Below are 23,289 nucleotides of genomic sequence, written 5' to 3'. Positions count from 1 at the left end.
CTCTGCTCTGTAGTGCTTCTTCTCTTGGCCTCCACTCGACAATACGTTTTGTCCATCGGTTGTCTGATAATTTGGCAATGTGTCCTGCCTGTTTCCATTTTAGAGATGACATTTTTTCGATAACGTCTGTTGTTTTTGTTATACGACGTATTTCTTTATTTGGAATTCGATCTTACAGAGAGGCATACAACTAGTGATGTTGAAAAAGTAACTATTCATTACAAAGTACTCGTTACTTACGAATACCGAAAGTAACGATTACTATACAGAGAGATAAATCGTTACTTTGATTACTCTGATTACTTCGTACCAATCGTATCAGAGCGAGTACCTATTTTGATTTTGAGTATCTATTTGTATCTACTCGGTTGATATCGGTTGATGTCGGACTGGTATTCCACGAGTGTTCGGTATCACTACAGTTAACTAAAATTTTATCCATGAAGGGCGAAGGGTATGAAGAGTTTTACAGGATTACAGGGCGCTGAGAAGTAGCTGAAACAGAGGGAGGTATATCATTTAACAAAGCATGCACCCAGAAACAGATGTCTATACGATTTGTCGAGGTAGATAATTCACAGAATTTCACAGATGTTAGTTCTTTTGAAAACAAAAATGCGACACATTAGATTTTAATACTAAACACACACTATTCTTATCAGGTCTAGAAAAAAATAGCTTAGATTGACCGGAAAATATGTAGATATGATAATATTTCTAGACTATGATCATCAATTTTAATTTTACCTGTAGGTATGGCATTGTTTTTATTAGACCAGGGCATTTAACACTAAAAACACAGGAATAAATCTATTTTTAAATATGGTAGGTACATAGAGACTTGCAACTTTTTGCATTGTATTTAGGATTAGGATGACATCTGGAAAAAAGTCTACAATAAAAAAATAGGTGGAAATGCATTATTACATTTTAAAGTGTATAAAACGCATCTAAAAATGCATAAACATGTTAAAATCAGTATATTAATGGCCAGATTTTCTTATTTCGGGGTATTTGAGGTCACTGAACACGAATTTGCAATCAGAACCGACCTCCGAACTCCGAAGCACCTGGGTGCCCAAAATTACTGCTAAGGTACGTCGTCTAGAGTTTCGATGGTTTGTTTTTGGCACTTAATTGATGTAAACAGATTACTCGAGATTATTGATATTGTGGAGCAGCAATGACAAAACAATTACATATCATTTAATTTCTATCCATTAAATAGATCGGTGAAGGTCGTTATATCGGATCTTATACTTATTCGAAATACTGAGAAATGCGATTCTCGATATGATTACCGGTACTCAAATACAAGAGCAATCATAATAATCAAAGTATCCTACTAATACTAATACAAAATATGTACTGAGAAATGCGATTCTCGATATGATTACCGGTACTCAAATACAAAAGTAACAAAAGTAATCAAAGTAACGAATACTTTCTTTAAATGATTATCTACTTTATACAAAAGTAACGATTTATAACGAATACTCGAAAGTAACTATAATCAACATCACTACATACTGTGATGTTGGGGGTTGCTGGACGAAGACACTATCCCGAACAAACAAACTTAAACTTTTTACATAACTTTATTCTTACAAGGTTAAAGGTACAATTACAACTACGTCGACCGACATTATCGTTAGGATAGGTCAAGGTGACCCATATCTCGGTAACTATATCCCCTGACTACGCGCCAGCAGAGTTCAGCGAACACACTGCTCCAACAACGATGTCTCAGGTACTCGACCTTCCCACTTATATCTATTATATTAAAAACAATGCCCATATGTATTACCATATATGGTTATGCTATACGTATTTCAATAATGACGTGTGCTTTGTTTGCAGTCTTGCGAATGAGTTGAATACTTTGAACTTTGCTACTGTCGTAATAAATTATACAAATTGCAACTATAATATTGACCTTATTCTTATAACAAATAAATTAGGAAAATTTCGTGAGGGTTGTCGTGTACCATCACATCTCTCTGGGCGGGGAAAAGATGAAAGGGAATTTCAGTAACAATTTCCTTTCATCTCTATTTTATATTATTTATGCTGACTGACGTCTCTCATTTATAAGAAAATTAAACAAACATATTAAAAGAAAATGAGAAAAGAAAAAAAATGAGATATATAAATATTTACACTGTACCTTAAGTACTAGTAAAAGTCTTATGGTGGACTATTATTACACTTTTACACTATAACACTTTTCAGTACTTATTCTTTTTATATATTATACAGCTTAACGTTATTCTTATGTATGACTACTTGTTTACCCTTTTTCTCAATAATTACGTTAGGCGTTTCATCTTTAATTACGGTATATGGACCCGAAAACAAAGAGTTAAGTTTTGTGTTTGGCTCATTTTTTATTAATACCTTATCTCCTGGTTTATAAGTTATTTTACTCGTTTTGGCATCATATATTTTTTTTCTGCTGTGTTTTGTATGTGTTAGTGTTTCTCTGGCCTCCTTTGCGGCTACTTGTAGTCTGTATTTCAGTTCCATGGGATAGTCGTCAAAATTATACAGGGGTTCTATTTCGTTTTGAACATTTGTCGGCAGTCTACATATTTTTCCGAACACTAATTCGAACGGTGTATAACCCGTTGCTGAGTGTACTGAAATGTTATACGACAAACAGAAATATTGCATCCATGTACTCCAGTTTGTAGGGAATTCCTTCTATGTATTTACTTAGCTCACATTGCAGTGTCAATATATATCTATTCCCACTGTCATCCATCTCAAATGGTCCTACTAGATCTATAAATATTGTGTCGAATGCGCAGGTGGCAGTCGATGTGATAGTTAGAGGTTGTTTGGTTATGATAGAATGCTTATGTCTTTGACAATCGTCGCATCTCTTCACAAATTCCTCGATATCTTTTCGTAAACTATTCCAAAAATAATATTTCCTTATATTTTTGTACATTCTATTTATTCCGGCATGCCCCCCTGTTGGTAACATGTGAAAATCATTAATTATAATTCTTCTTAATTTTTCATCTGCTATATTCTGTTTGTCTTGTACTATACATATTTTGATATCTCTTTCTTCAGTTGTTTGTTGTAAGTAGTCTTCAGTCGTAATTTTGCTGCTTGCGTTAGTTTCACCTTCAACAGGTACTTTGTTAGTTGCGGTTTTCCCTCATTATCTAAAAATTCATCGTACAGTTCAATTGCGTCTATGAATGCTCTAATTGATTCTTCGGTGTTTCCTATGTGAGGGATCAGGTTCCCTGCTGTTTTCAGTTCGAATTTCTCTCCCATCTTGTCGTTGTTATGTTCAACTTGTCTTTTCCGTAGTTCTGTTTGGACTTTTTCGATTTTTTCTCCAATTTTTGCAATAATATCTGCAATGAATTTGTCTTCTGCTGCCTTACAGCTGTCACCTTTGTATATTTTATGCACCGTCCTAAACTGTTCCGTGATAGTCCTGAGTTTTTCCACCCATTTATCTGTGATTAGCTTATTTTTCCTTCGTTCTATAGTGTCTTTTGTGAGATTCCTATTTAATATAGTTATATCTTCCAGAACACGTTGAAATCTTTCCTCGAACATAAATTCGGCTTGGCCTGACTACGTTACTCAATAGTATATGGCCTAGTGTCTCGAAGTCTCAATTACTTCGTAAAGCTTATCATTGCCGTTAAGTTTATCAAATATAACAAAATATAACATATAAAATATTATAATAAAACATAAATGTAAGTAAAATAAAAGGATCAATAATATTGGATAACCGTCAATATTTAAAGTGTCAGTAAATAAGTAAGTGAGTAATTATATAATAAAAAAAAAAATGTCAATATGAAAATTAAAAAAAAATAGTCATCAAACTTACTTCATAAGCAGTTAAACTGTATTGTATTAAAAAGAAAAATTACTCACGAATATGGGTTCATGTGTCTATGCATTTGGTCCTGGATTCTGGGCGTCTAACCTCAGCATCTCCATTGATTTAGATACTTCCTGTCGGATGTGGCGTCGAAGCTGCTTCTTCCATCGTCGATACAGTAGCCATCCGACGATGATTATGGCCAGGCTGAACGATACAATTCCCAAAACTCCAGGGATTGATAGCTTCTCGTTTTCGCCGGTTTCAGCTGTCACACCTCCGCTGTTGCCTGCTTGGTTTATGAAGATCTGTTCCTCTTTTTCTTTATTCTGGTTGTTTCCCATCTTACGTGTAGAGCTGCATACCTCAATCTATATGCGAACCAGAAAACTCCATTCTTTAACTTAAGGCACGGGTCGCCATGTGATGTTGGGGGTTGCTGGACGAAGACACTATCCCGAACAAACAAACTTAAACTTTTTACATAACTTTATTCTTACAAGGTTAAAGGTACAATTACAACTACGTCGACCGACATTATCGTTAGGATAGGTCAAGGTGACCCATATCTCGGTAACTATATCCCCTGACTACGCGCCAGCAGAGTTCAGCGAACACACTGCTCCAACAACGATGTCTCAGGTACTCGACCTTCCCACTTATATCTATTATATTAAAAACAATGCCCATATGTATTACCATATATGGTTATGCTATACGTATTTCAATAATGACGTGTGCTTTGTTTGCAGTCTTGCGAATGAGTTGAATACTTTGAACTTTGCTACTGTCGTAATAAATTATACAAATTGCAACTATAATATTGACCTTATTCTTATAACAAATAAATTAGGAAAATTCCGTGAGGGTTGTCGTGTACCATCACAATACAACATCTGGCGCTCTACAGTTCTCTGAGTCACGCGAATATTATTTACTACGTTTTATGTAATATTTCTGCTCCATAAGTGAGTACAGGTAACACACTGCTCAAAGACTGTGCTTTTGAGGCAATCCTATGGGACGTGGGAACTCACTTGTTTGGTTATCTCTGCCCAATCTAATTTCATGTCTTAAGTACTTATAAGCTCATCAAGCCCAGAACAGAGAGAAATTTGCCATATTGATCGCCAACCTCAATAGATAGAGAAGGCACTTACAGTGCAGTCACTGAAGGTCGATATGAGCTATTACTTCCGATTTCGGTGAACCTTCATCGATTTGCATGAAAATTGATGAGTGGTTAGAAGATGTCTAAAGGAACATAGGTGACAAGGTGCCAACTTGCGCTTTTACCCTGGGGGTGGATGCCACCCCTTCTCGGGGTGAAAATTATTTTCTTAAAAATAACCCCATACTTCGACAGAGGGACAAATTCTAAGCAAAATGTGTCATATAAAGTTATTAAAATAAATCAAAACTTCTTGAGTTATTAAAGATCAAAGATTTTAATTTTTCGTGTGAAAAATGCATGTATTTAACCAATTTTTCATAAATAACTCAAAAACTATAAGTTTTTACAAAACAGTTATTATTGCCAAAATTAAAGATAATAAACAATGAAATAAGCTCGTTATTAGAAAAACCTTCTAATGGTAACTAATAGTGGGTTATAGGTAATTGAATGTATTTTTTGTTCGGCGAGTACCCAAATCTAAGTATTCAAGTCTAAATAACGGGAAAATCATGCATATTATAACATAAACTTATTAAACATTTGTTAAAGTACTTAGAAATATCTATCAAATGAGTCCCCGAACAAGTTGATAGCAGTAAAGTTTATGCCCATAAAATTTTTTTTCAAAATTTATCTGTTGAAAATTTTTCCGAAAAATGTTTATTGTTCTTTTTTAAATAACTCCATTGATTTTTAAGATATTAGGTTCACCTAAAAACTGTTTGTAAACCAATTCCAATGGCTATTAAACCGTGTTGAATTTAATCTTTTAAACCCCTTACTTTTTTAAAAAATAAAAGGTTAAATTGCCCCGGTTACGTGGTTTTCGCAGCAAAAATTTAAGATTATTTTTTATTATTTTTTTATATATTTTTATTATTTTTTCGGTTATTTTTTACCCCAAAGAAATAGTAAAACTACTAAAACATTTTATACAGAAAAAACTAAAATTTGGTTATATATCATTTTTTACGTATATTGAGTATTTTTGGAGTTTTTTTTGTTTTGATTCTGGCCTTGGTTTAGAACCTTTAGCCACGTAATTACAAATAAAATTATTATTCGTTCATACAAAATTGTCCAGTATACACTTAAAAATAAAGAATAATAAAAAATAAAGCTTACAAATAACAATGTCTACTTACTATGTTAATAAATACAACTATGCTAATTATTATATTTTTTTCTTTTTTTTTTCACTGCGATAGGAACTAAACCCGATTCAATCTCTCGGAGATTTAGAACCTCTTAGTGATTTTTTTAAATATAAAGGACATCGCACACATCTTATGGAAAATATAATGTCACTCAAATTCAATAAAATTTATACGATTAGATTCGTTTTAATATAACGATCAATTCTTATCATTGCGCCAACTCTTAATTATGATTAATTACGGCGCAAATTGCAATTAAAGTTTATCGAAATCACATTTTTGGAGTCCATAAAACGTTAGTTTACAATCATTATTGCTCTGAGTGCTATTCATAACAGCTTAAATCCCGCTGGGCCTAAGCGGTTTAGTGAAACTAATCCGCTGATTTATGGAGTACCGAAAATCTAGGTATTTTAAAATATTTTTTCTCTCTCTAACTTATGTACCTACCCATTTGATTTCAGATTTATTTATATCAATTTCTGCTCTTATTTTTGAAAATAGAGAGTTGGCGCAATGATAAGATTTGATTGTTAATTTAAAACGAATCTATTGGTATAAATTTTATTGAATTTGAGTGACATTATATTTTCCATAAGATGTGTGCGATGTCCTTTGGAGTTATTAGCAAAAGAAATTGAAAATTACGATAATTTTAAAAATTCTCATTTTTATAAATTATATCCTTTTTTTCAAAAATATGCATTCTAAACCAGTCAAAATTGTTGAAATCATTACTTATGCTAATATCAAGAAATTCTTGTAAGGATTAATATAAAAAATTTTTGTGTGGAAATGGCGGATGTTTTATTTTTTACTTTTTCCTAAAAAAATCGGAAGGGTTCTCTTATTTTCATCATAACTTGCTTAATTTTGATGATAATAAATTCTTCTGTAGCTCATTTGATAGGTAATCCGAAGTACTTTGACAAGTGCTTAACAGGTATATTTTATAAAATGCACCGTTTTCCCGTTATTTAAGCTTGAATACTTAGATTTGAGTACTCGTCGAAAAAAATATACATTCAATTAACCATAACTCACTTTAAATTAACATTAGTTTAGTTGTTTAAGTGAAGAGTGTATTTAATTGTTTATTGTATTTAATTTGTCTAATAATAACTTTTTTGCAAAAACATATAGTTATTGCTTTAAAACATGCATTTTTTACGAAAAAATAAAATCTATCTTTAATAACTTAAAAAGTATTGATTTATATTAATAACTTCATATAACAAATTTTGCTTAGAATTTGACCCTCTATCGATTTATAGTATTATTTTTAATAAAATAATTTTCACCCTCGAGAAGGAGTGGCATCCACCCCCAGGGTAAAAGCGCAAGTTAGCATCATGTCACCGTTGTTCCTTAAGGTATCGTCTAACTACTCACCAATTGTAATGAAAATCAATGGTGGTTTAACCAAATTGGAGGTGAAAACCTTCAGTGACTGCACTATTAGGAGGAGAAGTACTTATAAAATGCAGTCTGCTCAATATCCCTTCCATCAACAGCAATATTACGATATAGCGCCTGATTAGTCATTATTTTCGTCTTTCTCATGTTAATCTTTCTTCTTCTTTGTGTGCCTTGCTTGTTTTCAAGCGTTGGCTATCGTCGTATTAACAAGCTGATGAAATATTTCTCGGCCGGCAGCTATATGAAACAATTCTTCGACCTTTCGACTTGTCCATTGTCTAATGTTAAGCAGCCAGGACAGTTGTTCAACAATGATCAACCGGAGTAAGCGATATTTAGGTCCTCTCGTTATATGACCAAAGTATTGAACCTTTCTCATTTTTAAGACGTTGATCAATTCTCGCTCTTTGTGCATGCGACGGTAACACCACAACGAACGCTTCTAATTTGTTGAGATTCTTCACTTTTGTTGTCCAAGTTTCACATCCATATAACAGAACGGACCAGACGTAGCACTTCAATACTCTTAGACGTGTGGTCAATGCCAGACTTCTACTGCACAATACAGAGCGCCAGCTAATAAAGTTTTTTCGTGCAAGTTCTATTCTGGTCGAAAGGGCCTAGCCGGGTAAGATGATGAAAAGTGCCCCTAACTCGATTCGAATTCCATATAGGCCGTTTAGCATATATAGTGAAACTAACTTTCTGAAATTTTTAGCCCTCTAGGTCGTCATGTGACCCACCTAGAGCCCAATTAGGCTTTTTAAGTTTTTATTTTTATCTCAGCCGCATCGAGAACTAGCGAAAAACTTTAAATAAAAAAGCTGTAAGCTTTAAAAAGTTCTGTCCGAAAAAATTTTTTTTTTAATTTTTGGCGGGAAATTTAAATTTTAGAACGATTTTAAAATTTGAAATGAGTATAAAAAAATAACTAAGACATTCGTTTTCACGAAAAAAATATATAACGTGTATTTTTGCATAATATTTCACCCTGAATTTTTTTCAAATTTTTAAAATTGGTGAAACCATAGAGGTATATATTACCATAGAGGGAGCCTACCTTCCGCGCTTCCTGACGACAAGATCTCATGGACTGGTTTGCTGCATCTCTTTCTAACACATTGTATCGAAAATCTATGATGACATTCAGTGTGAATATAGGCACGGAAGAGGAGGACAACTGTAGCAGCTTTACTATGTGTAAGAGTGAAACAGCACTAATCCAAATAAAAAAGATGGTGTCGTCACTTCGCTCTGAATGATACTCTCTCTATGCTAATATATAACTCTATGGGTGAAACGCACCTTTAAAAATAAAAAACCGCATTTTTTCGGTTTTTTTTTTCGTTTTTTGATACAATTTTATACTTATTTTTCAAAAAAGGTAATAACGTCACTAGAATAGGTAAAAAACTGAAAAATAATTGGGGTTTGCTTAATAAAAAATTTTTGTAATCCCATCCATTTTCAATATACACATAGCGTTGAAGAAAACAAAATTTTACACAGTTTTTACGATTTTGCCGAAACTACTGGCAACATTGTAATAAAATTTGGCGAGTTTTAAGAGGTAGTTGTTGTGCATTTTTTGACATACAATTAAGAATTTTATATTTATCATTGGCGCGTATACGGGTAATAGTCTGAACTTTTTAAAGAAAAAAGATAGTACGCCACTGACATATTTCAAATTAACAATCCTTTTTGAATTCCTCGTTTAATTTGTGACAAAAAATCTATCTTCCTATTTTTTCATACGACGCGCCATTTTTATTCAAAAAATAAAACATCTTAACCCTTACAAAGTATTCGAACTTCTATTAGAAGTTTCTACATCTACATACGTAAACTCAAACGTCCATTATAAAAACTAATTCGAATACTTTGGAAGCGTTAAGATATTTTATTTTTTGCAGCAAAACGGCGCCTCGTATGAAAAAATTATAAGATAGTTTTTTTATCTCAAATTGAATGAGGAATTTAAAAATGATTGTTAATTTGAAATATGTCAGTGGCGTACTATCTTTTTTTCGTTGAAAAGTTTAGACCATTACCCCTAAGTGCGCCAATGATGAATATCAAATCCTTAATTGTATGTCAAAACATGCACAATAACTACCTCTTAAAACCCGCCAAGTTTTATTACAATGTTGCCAGTAGTTTCGGCAAAATCGTAAAAAATGTGTAAAATTTTGTTTTCTTCAACGCCCTGTATCTTGAAAATGGATGGTGTTACAAAAAATTTTTATTAATCAAACCCCAATTCTTTTTAAATTTTTTACCTGCTCCAGTGACGGTGTTACCTTTTTTGAAAAATATGTATAAAATTATATCAAAAAACCAAAAAAAAAAACGAACAAATGCGGTTTTTTATTTTTGAAGGTGCGTTTCACGAATTTTAAAAATTTGAAAAAATTCAGGGTGAAATATTATGCAAAAATACACGTTATATATTTTTTTCGTGAAAACGAATGTCTTAGTTATTTTTTTATACTCATTTAAAATTTTAAAATCGTTCTAAAATTTAAATTTCCCGCCAAAAATAAAAAAAAATTTTCGCACAGAACTTTTTAAATCTTACACATTTTTTATTTAAAGTTTTTCGCGAGTTCTCGATGCGGCTGAGATAAAAAATAAAAACATAAAAAGCCTAATTAGGCTCTAGGTGGGTCATGTGACCACCTAGGGGGCTAAAAATTTCAGAAAGTTAGTTTCACTATATATGCTAAACGGTGACCTATATGGAATTCAAATCGAGTTGGGGGCAATTTTCATCATCGTACCCAGCTAGGCCCTTTCCTCATCACTTTCCATCAGTCAATCCAGCTCCCAGATATTTAAAGGGTTCCATCCTTTTCAGTATTTTGTTATCCAATTTTAGTACTGCGTCTTCGATATTAATTTTTCCGACCACCATTCATTTTGTTTTCTTTGCGTTGATTGTTAAGCCCTTTGCAATACTTTCGTTGTTTACAGCGTTCAACAGGGTTTGAAGGTCTTCGAAACTCTCTGCCATTATGGCAGTGTCATGTTAATCTTTATTCCAACCTAAATATGTACGATCGGCTATAAGGACGATGTCATCTGTGAATCTCAAATGACTGAGCTTCTCTCCATTTATGTTGATACCATACTCGGTCAGAGCTGACTTCTTACAATTTTAATGTAAGAGTTTCCCGAATAGCTTTGGAGACACGGTGTCTTCTTGCCTCCCCGCTCTATATAGGATTTATTTGTTTGTTTCGTTTGGCCCTTCAAGAAGAATCTGGAGGATCTACAAGGAAAAAGTTTTCCTGTAGTTGGCCGTATGTATACCATGTAATACAAAAAACACAGTAAAATCTTTTATAAAAGGTATAATTTAAGATCCCTAAAAAGGGCTACATCACAATCACATAACTAGTTTTCGAGTGGTTTACCACTCATCATCAGTGCTTACGTGAAATTTACATGCTAACCACCAAGATATAATTTTACAAAATTATGTGGGTCAAAGCCCTGTACAAGTAATCCGTTAAGGAGGAATTCCCCAAATATGTATTGGGGGTTAGAGTAGCTCAATGTCACCAAGATTAAAATAATGTAATTCAGGCCTGTGAAGACCATAATATGCCATATGCACTAACAATTTGTGGACGTTGTTTTTTCTTCTAAATAATAAAAAAACATTTTATATTTTGGGGGAAAATGTAGTTTTAAATCATATGTATTATATTTCAGATATGATGGGCATTCCTAGTCAGGCTCCTACCATAAAACCATTTGGGTCACCTGTTGCGAGTCATCTCCATCCCACCATATATAAATCTGAGCAGGGTATGCTTGCGACCTCAAAAACTAGAGGAGGAAATAGAGAGATGCTGACGATCGCAATAAGAATACAAGCCAACCACGAAACTCATCACGTTAAGGTGAGTAATTTGAATTTTTTTATATAGTTTACACCACGCATTAACCTAGAGATTAGGTACTCTTAAGATGCTCAAGTTCTGTTTTGTTTTTGATATTAAACCACACACAAAAGTAAACATTGATTCAACTTAATAATAAATAAAAATAGAGAAAACACAACAAACAAAATAACACTAAAAGTAAAACAACTGGCTCACGTCATTCTCACTTCTAGGTCTATCATGGTAGTTCTTAAGAAAGAAAAACATTTTAGGAAAGCCTTAACAAAGTATCTTTAAAAAATATATATTTTTTAGTAAAACAATAGTAGGTTGTAATTATAAAGAATGCCTCCAACACGAACTGCGTATGAACTGTAGCAAACTGAACGTAGACACCAATAATGTTGACGAGCACTGGGATCGACTAAAATATTGTCTTATAGAACCGTGCTAAAGAAATACTAAAGACTTCCGCAAGGAGAAAACAGGAATGGATGAACGACGAGATATTATGGAACAACGAAAACAATATAAGAACAAAGATATGGTTCTTCTCAGAGGCTTTTTTCAGTGTGACGCAAGTGACAGAAAAAAGGGCACGTCCGTGATACATACCATTTATAACAGTTATTCCAGTTGTTGATAGATGGCGCTATAATCGAAAAAAAAGATTTATATCTATACGACTATAATTTAAAGTTCTTCTCAGTCTTTCAGTGTGTCATTAATGATGTAATATATGATTTTAAGAATGTAGAGAATCATATCATAGCATGACATTTTAGTTAAAACTAACAGTTGTCAGAATCGTAATCGTAATTTGGTATAAAAACAAATCAATTGTGTTTATTGCATTTATAAAAAGGTATGGTTCTTTTCATGAGGATTTTTCAGTGCGTCACAAATGATAAAGATGAAAGAAAAAAGGTAAGTCCGTGATAATATACATTTATAACATTTATTGTAACATGACATTTTAGTTAAATCTGACAGTTGTCAAATTTTATTTGCAATTGGGCATAAAAACAAATCAATTGTCTTTATTGCATTTATAAAATGGTATTTTCTTTGATTTGTATAGTCTTATAAATTGTACAGATTATATTCGTAGATATATTATATAATTAGTAAATAAATTTTTTTCTATTATAGCAAAGTAATCACCGACGTGCCTTTTTTCTGTCATATACAATTTAATGCGTTAGAAAGAAATCGAAAAACTGTGACGCACTGAAAAATGCTCATGAGAAAAAGATTATGTTCTTTGATTTGTAGTTTTATAAATTGTACTGATTATAGTCGTATAGATAATACATAAATATTTTTTGTTCGATTATAGCGCCATCTATCGACAACTAGAATAAATGTTATAAATGATTTTAATCACGGACGTACCTTTTTTTCTGTCACTTAAAACTTAATGCGTTAGAAAGAAATCGAAAAACTGTGAAGCACTGAAAGATGCCTATGAGAAGGAGAATAACAATAAATACAGGAATATTAAACATGAGATACGGAAGATGATAAAGTAGGCACCATTAGCTTGATATCCCATTTGCTAAAGTTGCTACTGAAAGTCATCTATAACCAAATATATCATAAACTAGCGTTAGGGCCGGTATTTCAACAGCTACTTAAGCTTTTGCTTTAAGCCTGTGTCAAAAGTTAAGGAAAAGCTTAAGCTGGGTGCCGTATTTCCATCATTTCCTTAACTAAACTGGTCCTCAACTGTTGATGTGAAATACAGGAATCTAAGCTTTAGCTCAGGCTTAAAGTAAGCTTTGGCTTAAGTGCGGTTGGAAATACCGGCCCATAGACATCAATGTTAGGCAATTTGGGTTTCGTTAAAGGCCTAGGAACGCGAGAAGCTCTTTTTTCACTTAATATTGCACAGGTGTCTGGGCATTGACTATAATAAAGCATTCGATCGACATGAACAATTATAATAAATGTCCTGAAATCAAAAAAGATACACTACAATGACCTCAGGGTCATATCGAATTTATACTGTAAGCAGTTAGCAAAAGTACATGTTAACGAAGAGCTGTAAAAGGAAATTGAAATCAGACGTGGGGTAAGGCACGGAAGCGTTTTGTCGCCAATTCTTCTTAATGCCTGCTCGGAAGACACACTAAGAGTGAAACAGCTGGAATAAAGTTAAATGGAGTTCCTATTAACAAGAGTAGATATGCGGATGACGATGTCATCTTAGCCGAAAATATTAGAGATCTTCAGAGGCTGGTGACCAGACTAGCGGAGTATGGATGAGAATACGGTCTAACAATGAACGTCAAAAAGACAAAATTTGTGAGGATATCGACAACTCAAAGAGTCAACGAAAATCTCTCTATAAAAGAAACCAATGTCAAACAAGTAAACCAATATGCATATCTTGGAACAATGATCAACTCCACAATTGATTACTTTCGGGAAATCAAAATCAGAATCGAAAAGGGTAGAGCAAATTTTAACAAAATGAGTGAGAAGAGTGCTCTGTACAAAAGATTTGAAGTTGGAGCTAAGAGTTAGGTAGTCTAGATGCTACATTTTCTCGACTTTATTTTAGGAATGAAAGCTTGGATCTGAATACGGCATCAACGAAAAACTGTAATTATTCGAGCTGTGGGTGTATAGAAGAATTCTAAAAATATCGTGGACAGAACACGTCGCAAACAAATATGTTCTGAGAAAGATGAATATAGAAATGGAAATCTTAAATACAGTCAAAACGAGATAATTGGAATATCTCGGACATTACATATGGAGAGATCCAACTTGCTCCAACTCATTATGCAGGGAAAGGTCCAAGGGAAAATAAGCATAGGGAGACGTCGAATATCGGCTGCCCAACCTGAAGGAATGGTACGGATGTACATCAAATGAACTTTTCGAGCAGCTGTCTCATAAAGTCCGAATAGCTATAATGATTGCCGACCTCCGTCGCAGAGATGGCACTTGAAGAAGAAGAATTATACAAGAATTTATAACAAGCTTTCAAATATCTGCTGTAGCTTCGCTGGCAGGCACATATCCAAAATGTCCAATTTTCCATGACTGGCGCATAAAGGCTGAAATTAGAGAAGTTGGAATTTTCACTCTATTTCAACATATTATATTAAAAATTCTTAATATTGTTTATCGCCAACCGTCACTAAAGTCATTCATTATTGTACTCATTTGACGTCATTTGCGGCAGTAAAGTAACACTTTATTGTACTGAAAGAAGAATAATTGTACTTTACCTGCCGCGATTAATCAAAATAAACTGAGATTGAATGTAAGTGGTTGATGGCAGTAATCGATTATGTATTTGAGTTAACTTAAAATTTATTTACTCTATTATTAAAAATATTGTACAAAATTTACGATATTATTAATTAAATTTATGTCAGAAAGTGAAATTCTGTAGTATTTTGCAATTATATTCATAAAACATAAATCAAAACTTTACGGATTTAGTAATTAGGTACTTATTCAATATTGATAACAACTATCGATTAAAAATCGATCATGCAAAAGCTTTCTGTCATCGTCATTATTGTCATACGAAATTTTTATTTCGTCTACAATTAATAAAATTCTTAAAACTTTTAAGTTTTGTATTAATGCAAATACAAATTGTATATTATGAAATGGTGTTTTTGTTAATTCGATTATATGTATATAGGACGGTGACAGATATTAATGATAATTTGTTAGCAAATATATTTATTTAGATTTTCTACTATTCATCAAGGAAAAAGCAACTGCGCTACGGTAGGCTACACTTCATAAACATAACGTAACTATTAACGGTATTTTTAATTTTTGGTATTTTATTTTAAGTGTTAAAATTGGTTTAAAATTTAAATAAAAATACGATTAAACTGTTTAAAATATATTTATTTCGTTGAAATCATAATAATAGAAGTATAACGTCTTACGTGCGTACCAAGTACACACACTCTTTTTTCATTAGGATGTAAGTAAGTAATTGTTAATGTTTTTTATCATTGGCGATAAAATTTTGTATGCACCACGTCAGTAAAGACTCTTTATCGAACTCGTCTGTTATTTGCCTCGCTGGCTAGGCTCGATCGTCTCTTACTATCAGACTCGTTCGATAAAGACTCACTTTACTGACTTGGCACATAATAGTTATTTATGTACCAAGTCAGTAAAGTTACTCTTTATCGAACGAGTCTGATATTATGAGACGAGCGAGCGTAGCGAGCAAGGCGAATAACAGACGAGTTTGATAAAGAATCTTGACTGACATGGTGCATACAAAATTTTATCGCATTTTATATTGGTTTTAACACTTACGTACTTACAATTTACAATTTAAGAACTTTTTAAATTTTAAACGTCATAATAATTTCATGACAGTGGTGACAGATAACTTTTGCAAGATGGTTACTTTCGATTTTAATCGATAGTTATCAATATTGAATAATTACTAAATCGGTAAAGTTTTAATTTATTTTTTATGAATATAATTGCAAAATACTACATAATTTCACTTTTTGACATAAATTTAATTGATAATATCGCAAATTGTGTACAATATTTTTAAATAACTAAAGTAAATAAATTGTCAAATAGACATTCGATTACTGCCATCGACCACTTACATTCAATCTCGATTAATAGCGGCAGGTAAAGTAAAATTCTTCTTTCAGTACAATAAAGTGTTACTTTACAGCCGCAAATGAGGGCAAATGAGTACAATAATGAATGACTTTAGTGACGGTTGCAGATAAATAACTATTGATTTGTCTGATTTTAGACTGTGAGAGTAGCCATCGGATTAAACAAGAGTACGTTAAAACATAGAATGTGCACGGAACCGAATAGTTGGATTTCACATTTATTAGACTTTTTCAATGTACAAGATTACCCTATAGCAAATTATCATGCCAAAGATGTTCTGACTGAATTACATTTACACGTTTGGGATTGTGCCATAGATTATAGGTAAGTAAACATTTATGTACTTTTAGGCGTTTGTTTAGCTGTTTATTGAGTTTATTACTTCTTTTAATTATTTGCAACTAACGTTTTCAATCGAATTCTTTTAACTTTGTAACTGTCTAGCTAGGTAATCATTATCAAGGCCTTTCATTCTGTGTTTTTACCTGCACTGTAAACATTTTTTAGCAGATTAAGCCTCTTCCAGTACATAAATTACTTTTAAATATACCATAAATTTACTCAATTGTAAGGAAAAATGTATCTAAATACATTAATAGTTCCCCGTTGATGTTTATTCCATATACCTGTCTCTCAAGTGCGTTTTTAAATAACTGGTCTGAGTAAATATTGAATAATGTTGGGGACAAAATGCAACCTTGTCTGATTCGTCGTTGTATGGAGATTTCATCCGTGTATTTATCTCCAATTTTTACGATAACAGACATTTTTAATTACACGAATATCTTTGTCATCTATTCCTATACTTTTTTGCATCTGCTTTATTTTTACTTGGTATACTTTATCGAATGCCTTTTTGAAGTTCACGAAGCATTCAAATACATCTTTTCTTTGGTGACGGCATTTTTGTAATAGGATCTTTAGCGGAAAAAGTGCCTCCTGTCATTCCTTTAGCATTTACAAAACTAAATTGGGTATCTTCCGAGATCTTCGCATGTGTCTAATTCTGTTGTGAAATATTCTTAGGTAAATCTTAAAAATGTGGCTCAGTAGGGTAATTAATCGATATTCTGAGCATTTTGTTATCTATTCCTATACTTTTTTGCATCTGCTTTATTTTTACTTGATATACTTTTTCACGAAGCATTCAAATACATATTTTCTTTGGTGACGGCATTTTTGTAATAGGATGTTTAGCGAAAAAAGTGCCTCCTTGCATTCGTTTAGTATTTCTAAAACCAAATTGGGTATCTTCCGTGATGTTAAAAATGTGGCTCAGTAGGGTAATTAATTGATATTCTGAGCATTTTCTAGCATTGTGTTTCTTAGGTATTGTGACAGAGATGGCTTTAAGCCAGTCTGTGGGAATCACTCCAGTGTTATATTATATTCCATTAAAAAGTTTTACTACTAACTTTTTTGGTATCTTCATCTATTAGTTTCAGCAACTCAGTTGGTGTATCATCTGGAACTGTATTGTGTTTATTGTACCTCCGATTTTATAATTTCTGGGTCGTCAGTACAATTTTGGTCGAACAGCTTATTTCTTTTACCTTTTTGTGCACATTAAATAAGTCATGCCTCGATATCACATCTTTCATTTACACACACATTTCTCTCATCCATTTTTCTTTAGCGAATTTATTCTCCCTTTTAATTCTTCTCTGTAGATGTCTATATTCTATTTCATTCGATTTTATTAGTCGACGTTGTTCCATCAATTTCAAGACGTAAGATGATGAAGAGGACTTACGTATAATTTAAGTAGTATTTTTACTGTTAAGGATATTAAAAAGAAAATAATAATATTAACATCATGACTTTGTCTTCTTTCACACGCGTTTTATATACATATAGTTTATATACTTTTTTGTTTAATTTTAGGCCATTAAATTTAGCTATTAGATCTGCAATCACAATAGGAAACTTCAGTATGTCTTCGCACTTATCAGCCCAATCGAATTCATCTACGCTGAGGTTTATATTCGAAGAATGTGCTCTGTTTTTGAGCGAAAAAGCTCCCTCGAAAAACGGGAAAGTATCTGTGGCACCCGTGGACTTAATTAGAGATTACGTAAACGTCTTACAATTAGGACTGTTTGAGTTGAGTTTAAGAACTACAGATAAGGTAAGGTATTTTTAGTATAGGTCTTCCACTCTAACTTTTCCCATGCATCACGATTCGTTTTCAAACAAGTTAAATTAACAAATAAAGTGAAACGTACGTCGTTTGTCTAGTATTGATACATACTCATTGATACATACATCAGAGTGTCAGTGGTAATAATTAGAAAATCGCTATTATCCCGTGAACGTATTTTTAAAGTTATTTTATTGAAGTGTTTAATCTTTTTTCACTATTGAGGGGATTGATGGACTCAACATTCAACAGCTTAAACACCATACAGATTATTACTAATATAAAGATAAATATAGAACGGTAATAAAGAAATTTAAAAAAAGTCGCAACAACAAAGTTGTTTACATTAATATTTTTAATATATCGCACCTTTGGGAAAACAGTGATACAAATGCAAATTTTTCACAAATTGAGTTAGCAACACTACGATATTAATAATACTAGTCTTTGTCTGGGGACCCAAAAGTAAGAATTGCAACTTTTCCTTTATTTAACTGAAATATTATATTTAAAAATTTAATAACTATTTTTACCCAGTACTTTAAATCTGTTTGACATATCCTTGTGATACTTTGCAGAAAATGTACACCTTAGTAAATTATAATAAACAAACGTTTCTTGCTACTACCAGAGGCGTATGACAGGGGACAATGAATGGTTTATCCTTCCTAAATTCTACGCCACTGGCGGAATTGCTATTTTAGCACAATATTTTGTTTCTCCAATTCTAGGTAAATAATATACTATTTATTCGCAACGATAAAGTCATTAGTTTTCGAGGTATGTACTTAAAGTTGAAAATGAAATGGCACAGCTCTTTTGATTAATGTATGCGCTCTTTCATTTTTAACTTAAAATATCTCGAAACCTAATGATGCTATCGTTACGAATGAAGAGTATATTATTTAAATAGAAAATATGGGAGAATCGAAAGATTTTGCTAACAGCAATTCCGTCAGTGGCGTAGAATTTGGGAAGGGTCAACCATTCACTTTCCCCTGTACGCCACTGGTAGTAGCCAGAAACGTTTATTTAACATAAATTACTGGGGTGTACAGTAGTGTACACTACCTACACTTTTTGGCAAGTATGGTAAGGATATTTTAAATACTTTTAAAGTATGTACTGAATACAAATAATTTCTAAATTCTTAAATTAAATATCCCTGCTACATAAATATAAACTATTTGTATCCAGTACTTTAAAAGTATTTGACATATCCTTATCATACTCGGCCGAAAGTGTAGGTACTGTACACTCGGTTTCGATTCTCCAATACTTTCTATGCAAATATTATACTGTTCATTCTTACCGATAAAATCATTAGTTTTCGAGATATTTGAAGTTAAAAATGAAGGGGCACAATACAATAATCTAAAATCTAAATAGTTGTGCCGTTGCATTTTCAACTTCAAATATCTCGAAAGCTAATGACTTTATCGTTAAGAATAAAGGGTATATTATTTACCTACAAAGTATTGGAGAATATAAATATTGTGCTAAAATAGCAATTCCGACAGTGGCGTAGAATTTGGGAAGGATAAACCATTCATTGTCCCCTGTCGTACACCTCTGGTAGTAGCTAGAAACGTTTGTTTATCATAGTTGAGTAGGGTGTATGGTAACTACACTTTCTGCAAAGTACGACAAGGATATATCAAATAGTTATAGAGTAATGGGTAAAAATAGTTCTTAATTTTTTTAATAAAACACCCTCTAACTCAGTAACGAGGCAGATTTTATTTAAGTGATTTGGGTTAAATCTTAATATTTTGAGGTCTAGAGTCTACGACTCGAGAGATTGGACATTCTTAATGAATCACCCTGTATATTAACTTGCATTCATCTACAGGATTTCTCAACCTATTTATTACCTTTCCACGGAGTGTCTTGCACACAAAGTACGTCAATCCTTATCCTCTGTATATGTTGTAATTTATTTAAATAAGCTTAACGCAATATTAAATATTACAGAGAAGTGGGATCAACCCTCACATCGACCTTCGAGCATCTAATAACATTCTCAACATACACACATGCGCAGACAGCTGTAAAATGTTAACGAACCTCATAATATACTTCGCCAATGACGGAGATCTATCACCACCAGCATCTACAACCACGGGAAGCTCTTACTCGAGTCCTAGACACCAAGCCGAAGCAGAATTGGTGTCGGTTGAACCACAGATTAGTAACCTGTCGAAGAGCCAACATGAGCATGTTAACACACTATTGGGAGAAGCCATGAAAGAAAGTGAAATTGTAGAAGGTATGAATGATTTTGATATTAAATATTAGGTTATCAACTCTATTTGAATATTATTAGTCAAACTCTTGGTATAGACGAATTTTAACGAATAGATGATGTAAATAATAATTTAGTTTCCACTAACAAACGCAAACCAAGTTTCTGCTATCGCCGTCGCGGTTTCTATAATTTACAAACCATACGAATGCTGAGGTAAAGAAGGCTAGGGGAGATCTTTGAATTGCATCTCCCTTCCTGCCTGCTCAGCGTGGAAAAAATTTCAACGAAAACTTGATCCCACATACTCTGTTAGGAGTAAGCTAGTAGGAATAAACAATAATTTTTTTGTAAAACGAAGACAAGAGACTAAACAGTTTTAAGCTCCTTGGCTATCATCAGCGAGTGTATGTATGACTTAATCTGAACGAACTATAACAAATCCGACTGCGATTCAGACAAAATCATATAGGGGTGTTGATAAAAAAGTATGAACAATTTTAAGGGCTAATTCTACATGAAAAATTAATGCTGGTTTGCTCTATAAACATATTTCCGCAAATGCTTAGTTTCCGAGATACGGGGTGTTGAAATTTTTATTTCAAACTGCCAATTTATTTATTACTCTAAGACAAGTTGAGCTATGAAAATGCAATTTGGTGAGTTTTAGGAGGTAGTTATTACGCATTTTTTGACATACAATTAAGAATTTTGTATTCATCATTGGCGCGCCTACGGGAAATGGTCTGAATTTTTTTAAAGAAAAAAATAGTACGTCACTGAAATATTTCGTATTAAGAATTATTTTTAAATTCCATGTCTAATTTATGATAAAAAAACCTTTCTTGCCTTTTTTTCATATGGTGCACCGTTTTTATGCAGAAAAATAAATCTTGACGCGTATTTTTCATTTTTTTAATACATTATCAAGAAATATCCAATATGATAATACTAAACTGGAACAATAACAGAAAGTATTACTAATAAGATTTTAACTAGGTTGCCGAGCTACAACAAATGTTAAAAATGACCTCCTTTAGAGGTTATAGAAGAATTTTATATTCATCATTGGCGCGCGTACGGGTAATGGTCTGAATTTTTTTTAAGAGAAAAATAGTACGCTACTGAGATATATCAAATTAAAAATCATTTTTGAATTGCTGGTTCAATTTACGACAAAAATATGTCTTGCCTTTTTTTCACATGCGGCACCGTTTTTATGTAAAAAATAAAACATCTTAACGTTTACAAAGTATTTGAACTAAGTTTCTATGCATATGGAAACTACCGCAAATACTTTGTAAGCGTTAAGATGTTTTATTTTTTTGTATAAAAAAGGCGCCTCGTCTGAAAAAAAGGCAAGAAATATTTTTGTCCTAAATTAAACCACACCATCTGGACATACTCAGTGAGTGGTACACAAAATGGCGAACAAAAGTAAATAAAACAAAATCATCTCAAATAACGTTTACAAACCGTCACAACACATGCCCACCTGTAAGAATGAAAAATGTACGAATACCAACAGTAACAGACGCTAAATACCTTGGCCTCCATCTTGACCAACGTCTTAATTGGAAAAAAAATATACAGACGAAAAGAATACAACTAGACTTGAAATTTCGGCAAATGTATTGGCTCCTTGGACGCAGATCAAAACTCAACATCCAAAACAAAATTCTTCTGTACAAAACAATACTCAAACCTATTTGGTACTACGGACTACACCTCTGGGGCTGTGCAAAGTTAACATCACTCAATATCATCCAAAGATTTCAGTCTAAAGTTCTAAGATTAATAGTGGATGCACCATGGTATGTAACTAATCAAACACTTCACGAAGACTTAAATATACCTTTCATCAGAGAAGAAATCCATCGAGCATCTGAATCACAAAACGAGCGTACCGTTCACCATGACAATGAGTTAGTAAGGGAATTATTCCATAATGGCCCTGCCACAAGAAGACTAGATCGAACCTGGCCTCAGGACCTATGCAATTCAAAAATGATTTTTAATTTGACATATCTCAGTGGCGTTTTTAACTCCAGTTTTTTAAAAACTAATCATTCTAAGCCAGTTAAACTTCTAGGATCTATTAATAATACATAAATAAAGAAGAATGAATAAGGTCAACGACTAAAAACACCTCTAACTTACATTATTATGCTTCCAATTGGATTTCTCCTTTTTTGTTCTAACCGTAACTTTTTTATTTTTTATCTTAGAAAGTTTGGTAAAAAAGAATTTTGTAGGTTTTTACAAGATCTATAAGGCTATTATTGATATTAAATTCATTTAATATCCTTAGTCGCAAAAAGAGGTGACTTTGAAAGGGTTGGTAAAGGTGGTTTTTGCATGTTATTACAAGTTATAATTATCAATAGCTCACTCAATTTTTGCCGTAGAAAAAATTTTTGCAAACCAAGTTCTTGAGAATTAAATAAGCTACAATTTGATATTGAAATATTTTTTCGTGTCTGTGATGCTAATCTTTCTATTCGGAAGAAAAGGGAATTTTTTACCAAACTACAAAAATTCGTTATTTGCTTTTAGCTCCATTCTTTTTAAAACTAATAATTTTAAGCCGGTCGTACTTCTAGAATCTATTAATAATACATAAATAAAGAAGACAAAATAAGGTAAATGACTAATTTTAATTAGAGTGGTGATTATGGGGTTGATTCCGATCACTTTTTCGCTGAAAAAATAGGGACTGACATTCTTTTCATTATAAGTCTCTTAATTTTTGAGCTAGAGACTTTTT

At 32.6% G+C, this 23,289-nt stretch overlaps 1 protein-coding gene across 2 annotated transcripts in view; it reads left to right on the top strand.

Moving 5' to 3' along the window:
• LOC114327532 (autophagy-related protein 2 homolog A) overlaps window positions 1-23,289 on the top strand; it is a 165,628-nt gene that overhangs the window by 85,303 nt on the left and 57,036 nt on the right. For both annotated transcript variants that reach the window (XM_050648778.1, XM_050648779.1), the window contains exons 16-19: window positions 11,333-11,523; window positions 16,274-16,461; window positions 18,022-18,265; window positions 20,252-20,546. In XM_050648778.1, the coding sequence (XP_050504735.1) occupies window positions 11,333-11,523; window positions 16,274-16,461; window positions 18,022-18,265; window positions 20,252-20,546 (918 nt within the window). The remainder of the gene's footprint in view (window positions 1-11,332; window positions 11,524-16,273; window positions 16,462-18,021; window positions 18,266-20,251; window positions 20,547-23,289) is intronic.

Source organism: Diabrotica virgifera, chromosome 4 (genome assembly GCF_917563875.1).
Source record: "Diabrotica virgifera virgifera chromosome 4, PGI_DIABVI_V3a".
In the NCBI taxonomy this organism is placed as follows: domain Eukaryota; kingdom Metazoa; phylum Arthropoda; class Insecta; order Coleoptera; family Chrysomelidae; genus Diabrotica; species Diabrotica virgifera.
This window is presented reverse-complemented; position numbering and strand designations above follow the sequence as displayed.